This window comes from Vitis riparia, chromosome 5 (assembly GCF_004353265.1).
Source record: "Vitis riparia cultivar Riparia Gloire de Montpellier isolate 1030 chromosome 5, EGFV_Vit.rip_1.0, whole genome shotgun sequence".
Taxonomy (NCBI): Eukaryota; Viridiplantae; Streptophyta; class Magnoliopsida; order Vitales; family Vitaceae; genus Vitis; species Vitis riparia.
This window is the reverse complement of record NC_048435.1, coordinates 19,365,035-19,371,800: the sequence shown is the minus strand read 5'-3', so window position 1 is coordinate 19,371,800 and position 6,766 is coordinate 19,365,035. Positions and strand designations below refer to the sequence as shown.

Sequence of the window (6,766 nt, the reverse complement as noted above, 5' to 3'; positions counted from 1 at the left end):
GCTTAATTAATTAATTAGACGATTAAATCCACCTTTTTCTTACACATATCTGCATGCCAAAACATGATTCTTTTGGCATTTTCTATGCACATTGGTCCAGTAGTTTTCACACCTTTGCCTCCTGTCTACTTTAATCCCAAGGCCTACATGTCTCAAAAACGAATCTACATAATTAAGAGGAGCCCACGGTATTCCTAAATTGATACAAGACCAAAGGACTAACCCAGAAAGATCCTTATAATGTATTGTGATGCATGGCATATATTTTTGCCTGAACTGAACTCGTTTTGCTTCTCAAGACTTCCAAAATAGACTTAGTATATGATTTCAATGTATAAAAAGTATATACAATTTCAGATTCCCATGTGTTGGTTTAAAACAGATCAGATGGAGCTGTATTCTACCAATGAAGCCGAAAACTAGCTGCCTGCATAAGGGGGTGAGCTAGATACGCACCTAGTGTCAGCATGGTGATTGATAAATATGGCAACCGCAGGAATTCTTTGTAGTAATCTTTGGGCAACTTTTGTCGTCCATCAAGGATAGCTGCGAAGGGAATAATGCTTGTTCTTCTCTGCACAGTGTCGAAAGCCTCCCCATATCGTGAAGCCAGCCTTCTGTCTCCATTCCAAACCCCAAATAGATGGTGTCCAATTAAGCCAATAGAGGCTGCAACTGCTACAGAGTTCCCTATCCAGACTGTGTGAGCTATGCACCAGATCACTTGTCCGACCATCTGAAAAGGAATACAAAGCCCAGATTGAACACCATGGAAAGGGTGTGTTTGGGATGGATGGGAGTCATATAGGCTTAAACAGGGTACCGTGGTTTGGGTAAATGCAAGAGTACAACCATTTTGAATTTTTGTTCCAAGTAGGAGCTGAAATTACAGTAGTGGTTTTGTAAACATTTGGAATGAGTTAATATGGCTGGCTTCACAGAATTATTTTCCAGCTTTATGGTATTGTATTTGGCAGTAAATTCATTTAAATTAGGAACTTGTATCTTCAACTACTACTGCCAAAACAGAAGGGAACAGTTTCCTCATATTTGTGGCCCAAAAACCGGAATTCCTTTTTTTGAGCACAAACTGGCATAGTCCAGTGGTTTTGGAAAAACCAAACAACTCACACTGTTTTTGCACCTCAGAAGACTATGACTAATTGCCCACGTGATATTCCATAGATTGATTGGTAAGGGTTGGTCTCACTTGCAAGATGACTTGGCTTTAAGCCATCAAGATTATCAGAGAAGCAGGCCAGTTTTCATCACAATGTCCATCTAACTGTGTTGTGTTTCTCCCAATAATCAGCATAGGTTTTCCATATGTGCAAATAGGCCATCATAATCAAGATGATGAATTATATACCTGGGGGTGTCTGGTGATTCTCATGATCCCAGTTTCCCAAAGATGCATCTTAGGCTTGTCAACAGCTGCCACCTCTAATAGATTAAAGGTTGAAGGATAGAGGAAAAAGAAGGAAACAAAGGAAGATAACCACACAAGTTGATGTATTCCTGGAACACTCTGGAGTTGCCATAACTGCAGTCCATCATATCTGTGGTTGATGAAGTACACCTGAATCATAATCCCTTGAATAATCAATCACATTAATTTAGATAGATTCCATAATGCTCAGAATGGTCAATAAGTCAAAAAATAAGCAGGCAATAAAATACCATGTTGACTGGTAAGAAGCAGCTATTATGAGCTCATAATTGAGGTTGGGGAACTTACAATTGTACTAACAGCCAATGGAAGAGATGTCCCTGCAAATAGAACACGGAAAGCACGTTCTCCAATGAGTTTCTCACCACTATCTCGAAGACTAGCCAAGCCACTGTGGCCAATGGCAAAAATGAGAGTAAGGATCAACATTACAACCTGCAGAAGAACATTTCATGGCTCAGCTTCACTTAAACAAACCCCACAAAAACTCCATCTTCTAAGGAAAACTCACAAAATACAGTGGATAAACAACCACTGATCTACAATTACAGATAACCATAAAGATGAATATTCTCACAGCCAAACCTTGGTTCCAGGATAATTGACATTTCAGAGTTCCCTTACAGCTGACATTGGTATTTGTGTTTAAAAAAATTGTTGGATATTCCATTATTATCAGGGAGAATAACACCCAAATGGTGTCTACAGTCTATCCCCAACTATACAGTTTTCCATGTGATGGTACAGGATGAGGTGGTACTGATGTTTCAGCCTGGACCCATTTTAGTTACAGCTTTCTGGATGTAAAATACAGTTGGATGCCTTTTTTTTATTGACACTAGGACCTATCTAAACCTTTTCTGTTGTTCAGTGGAAAACCATATACATACCTCATGTATCAGCCAGTCATATCAATAGTGTTAGCAGCAAGGAAATTCTTTTATATAGCTTTTGGGACTCTGCTTCTCATTATCTTATTGCCACACTAAGGCTGTGTTTGTTTGACACAATGGACAGAGGATAGGATACAAAAATCCTATTTCAATGTTTAGTTCACCTTTTTGTGACACTACGGCCAACGTTTGGTTGGCAAGATATGGAGACAGGATTGGTTATGGAAATCCTATTCTAATGTTTTGTTTCACGTTTTTGTCACTCGTTGTCCATGTTTAGTTCTATTACCCCTTTTAACAATACAAAAAAACTGATAAAGAAGAAGAATAGGAATGGTAATTTTTCAAGAACTTGTTTGATGTTTTGAAAAAATGGAAGTTCCCATAGACGGTTCACAAGCTTAAGGCAACAATAGATAAACATCCTACCTGTACAAAATAGCATGAGTTAGCAACTAAATCTCAAAATTCTTGTAATGTGTTCTTTTGTCTACACTATATGTTGCAATGTGACCCCTATGAAGGTGATAGACATTATTGGGAAAATAATGGTTTTTTGGTATGAAAATGAAATATTATTCCACAATTCATGAATACTATCTTAAGATGAAACAAATGGCAACAAGAGAATTGTCACCATAACAACTTAAGAAGAACCCGGGTGCTTTTCTTCTGAAGCACATCATAAAAACAAAGACTGGTTTCTTTGCCCAGCTCCAAACTCAGATGAGTCATATTAGGAGGAGAATTGGTAAGAAAAGTATTGGTTGGTTAGTGAAGAAATATCTCCTTTAGAAGCTGAAACCTCCAAATATGGCACCATGCCAATCAAGAGGTTTTTTGTGTCAAAAAACCAAAAAGAAAAAAATCAAAACAAAACAAAAAACAAACTACCTTAGCAGCATCAGGTCCTTTATATGCTTTACTTTCAGTCTTTCATTTGCTATCATTTAATTATTATAATTTTTGTGTTGATAGTTGGGTTTTTTCTTTCTTTTTGGGTCTTTTTGTTGGGAATTTACAGCTTTAGGCTTTACATGAAACCTTAGTGCCTATTTTCGTGTGATTTCTCTTCTTCTTATTTCTGATTTTCTATTAGTTCTTCTTCCCCATCTTCTTTCCTTTCCCTGAAATTATTACCATTCTGCTAGCAGAACCTGATTTGCTATCAAAATCATAATTTACCCACAACCAACTAAAACAAACCCTATGAATGCTAGTTTATTCTCAAAGCATCCCTTAACCAGCTTCTGTACATCCCAACCACTACCATAGAGTCTTTTAAAATTAGAAACAAAAATCCTTTATCATCTTGTCTAATACCTTCCCTTATTTCTAACCAATCATTGGTCTTTTCATATAGAAGAATGGTAAGAACACAATGGCAAATGCAACCTATTAGTTATTTTTTCAATTTCTCCCCACACCCATTCATCTCAATTGTATACTTCTATCACAACATAAAAGTTAAACTTTGTCTACCCTTAACAGAGTCCTCAGGAAAGGAAGATTGCATCCTGGAGCTATTCACTCATTCTTTTCCAGTATAAAGCCACTAAAGCAATGGGCCCTTCAATCTCACTGAATTTTTTTTCCTCTTTGGATTTATCAGTACAAAAAAGGAATTGGCCATACAATTAACCAACCCATTTGAACGAGGATCCTCAAAATTGAATTTCTTTTAAACTTCAAATTCAATTTCTTTTATTTTTCCTACTTTTCTCAGCAAGCAAACAGATGCCAACCACAAACATTCAATCCATTAACGTTAACTATTATCATGAATTATCAGCACTATAATATTATTTACCTCATGGCTCTCCGAAACCCCGGCAACGGCAGCAATAAAATCCTTGCCAAACCCAGTGGAGTTATCAATCCAAACCACATCAAGAAGAAACAGGACCACCCCCAAAATCCCACCGAAATAAATCCAGGAAGAAATCTTCTGCTGACCCAAATCAAAGGCCGCAGAGTCCTCACCCACAGTGACCGGCTCCACACCCTCTTCCTCTGTCTCCCCTATTGAAGTCCCCGCCATAATTTTGTGACAAAACCTGAATGAACATGAAGGAACATGAGTAGATTTCAGAAATAGCTTTGCAGAAGTTCTTGCATAGGGAAAACATGATGTGGGAACATTGGAGGTGAGTCTTCTGGGTTGGGAAAGGGGAGAGGAGGAAAGGAAGGAGCTGGAGAGGAGGAGAGAAGTCGCCATTGGAGATGGGTGAGATGGGGAATAGGAATTTGAGGAAGGAGGAGGAGAATCTTGGAGGAGGAGATGCTTTTGGGAAATGGGGTGGGGGGTTTTGGAACAAAGTGGGGGAGTGTGGCCAATGGGGAAGAGGGGGTGGTGCGGAGTGTGGAGTGGGAAGGGAAGTTCCAAGTTACAAACACCTGGACTACCTTTTCCATTTTCAAATGGGTAGTCTTCATTCATATCCCATATCTGATACCTTTTGAGTCAGCTTATGGTTGACTTTTTAATTTTTCTACACAATAATTAAATAATTTAAATTACATAAACCCTTAAATAATTTTATTATATTTATTTTTTAAATTGAATTTTTTTCACATTTTCTATAATAAAATTAAATATGAAAAAATTCATTTTTCTTAAAAAAAAAATTTCTTCTTTTAATACTTTTGGAACCAAACATAACTTAAAATTTAAAATAGGAAAATAAAAATAAGATTAAATTAATTATATTTTATAAATAATTATAATTGGGTTTTTTTAGACCCTTGGATTGGAAAAGAGAACATCAAGACTGATTTATCTTTTCAATTTTTATGATTTAGTAAGGAAATATGAAAATTGCTAGTGAGCCAAGGCCCATGGGTCATGCACAGTTGGGCCCAGCTGGAGTCAGTCCATCAGGGTCCCAACTTGGCCTGCAAATGTTGTAAGCCCAACTCAACCTCTAATGCCAATTTTAATTTACATTGAATGACAACTTGTATTTTATAGGGTTATTTAGACATGTGACACAAAGTGGAGGTAGAATTGGAAAAATAATATCACGTGTTAAAATAATCAAACTTTGTTATTAATTTCTCTTTTAGCAGTGAATCTCTCACATTAGTATTGTATCTCTCTCACCACTACCCTAAGTACTCCATGTACACCATTATTACAACCTACCATTAAAGTCTGGTGAGAAAAGTGAAAAAAAAAAATGATAAATGACATGGTCGATGTAAGTAAACCCATTTAAAAAAAAAAATTACATTAGTTTTGCTATTTTTGGCACTATTTAGTTGTGGCAAAAACACTAAAATTCTATAGTAAACTTGAGTAACTTTTTTTGTTAAAAATATGTGTTAGAAAAATTAGGTTAATCCAACCTATGGTAATCACCCTGGAGAGAGGGGTGAAAAGGGTGTTGGTTTCTTTTTACAAATTTAAACTAAGTGAATGTAAAAGACAATATATGCAAATATATGATAAAACAATATAATGACAATTTACATATAAAGTAAAAGAATAGGGAATAGAGAATGCAAACACAAGATTTTATAGTGGTTCGACGCAACCCGACTTATATCCACTCTTATCTAACTTCAATCCCAAGCTTGAGGTTCCACAAATTCAAGGTTTCCAAACCAAACCTTTAAGTAATACAATTGGATTATGGTTTCAATCCACCTTTTTGGACTTTTGGCTCCAAGCACCCTTTACAAACTTTAAGAGATATCTCACTCTTGAATAACCCCTCAAGTGATACCCCACACTTGAGAATCTTCCTTTCAAATATATACAAATAATTGATCTCACAAAATCCTAATACAAAAACTTTAAGTTCAAGTGATACAAGAAAATTAGGATTGAATGATGTACTCAAAACACTCTTTCAAGACTTAAATATATTCAAGAAATGTTTGGGAAGGTTAAGCCCATGAAACAATGAAGATTAGAGCATTTTTATATAAGAAAAAAGTCAAACTAGCCGTTGGGGGTTCGACCAGTCGAGCTGGGGGTTGACCGATTGACTAGCTATTAGCATTTAATGCTTGACAAGTGACTGTTTGACCTCGATCGAACCTCGACCAGACCTCAACCGGTTGAGGTTCAACCTTGACTGATTGAACAACTATTCTATAAGAAATAGAAAGTTTTTTGCACCCTTGATTGGTTGAGTTGGGGGTCGACCGGTTCCTTATCCAATTCAACCGGTTGAGCCGTTTTTGGCTCAACAACCAACTTTTTCAACTTAAAACCTTTTAAACAAGTTTGAAAACATTTGACACAAGGTTTTAGTTGAAAATATGAAATCATCCAATTTTTAAAATATTTAAAACAAAATAACTCTTGAATGATTTTGGTGCATAAGTAAAGAATGTAATGTATGAAAATCCTAGTACACCAACAACCTTACAAAGAGATCCTATAAAGGTTGGGTCTTGAAAAACACTTCTCTTT

General features: G+C 36.3%; 1 protein-coding gene across 1 annotated transcript; it reads right to left on the bottom strand.

Annotated features, from left to right (window-relative positions):
• Positions 1 to 219: 219 nt before the first annotated feature.
• On the bottom strand, positions 220 to 4,719 carry LOC117913886 (15-cis-zeta-carotene isomerase, chloroplastic-like). Its single transcript, XM_034828984.1, has 4 exons — positions 4,154 to 4,719; positions 1,739 to 1,885; positions 1,370 to 1,579; positions 220 to 736 (listed from the first exon to the last, which is right to left on the bottom strand). Exons 1-4 carry the CDS (start codon positions 4,559 to 4,561, stop codon positions 401 to 403), a joined length of 1,101 nt encoding a protein of 366 aa, XP_034684875.1. The 5' UTR covers positions 4,562 to 4,719; the 3' UTR covers positions 220 to 400.
• Positions 4,720 to 6,766: the final 2,047 nt, after the last annotated feature.

What these genes read in the sequence shown, in the direction of transcription:
- LOC117913886 (XM_034828984.1), bottom strand. Translation starts at nt 4,561, where the DNA reads ATGGCGACTTCTCTCCTCCTCTCCAGCTCCTTCCTTTCCTCCTCTCCC. An exon ending in GGGTTTCGGAGAGCCATGAG is followed by an intron (nt 1,886 to 4,153) that starts GTAAATAATATT and finishes GTTCTTCTGCAG; the next exon opens with GTTGTAATGTTGATCCTTAC. An exon ending in CATTGGCTGTTAGTACAATT is followed by an intron (nt 1,580 to 1,738) that starts GTAAGTTCCCCA and finishes ATTATGATTCAG; the next exon opens with GTGTACTTCATCAACCACAG.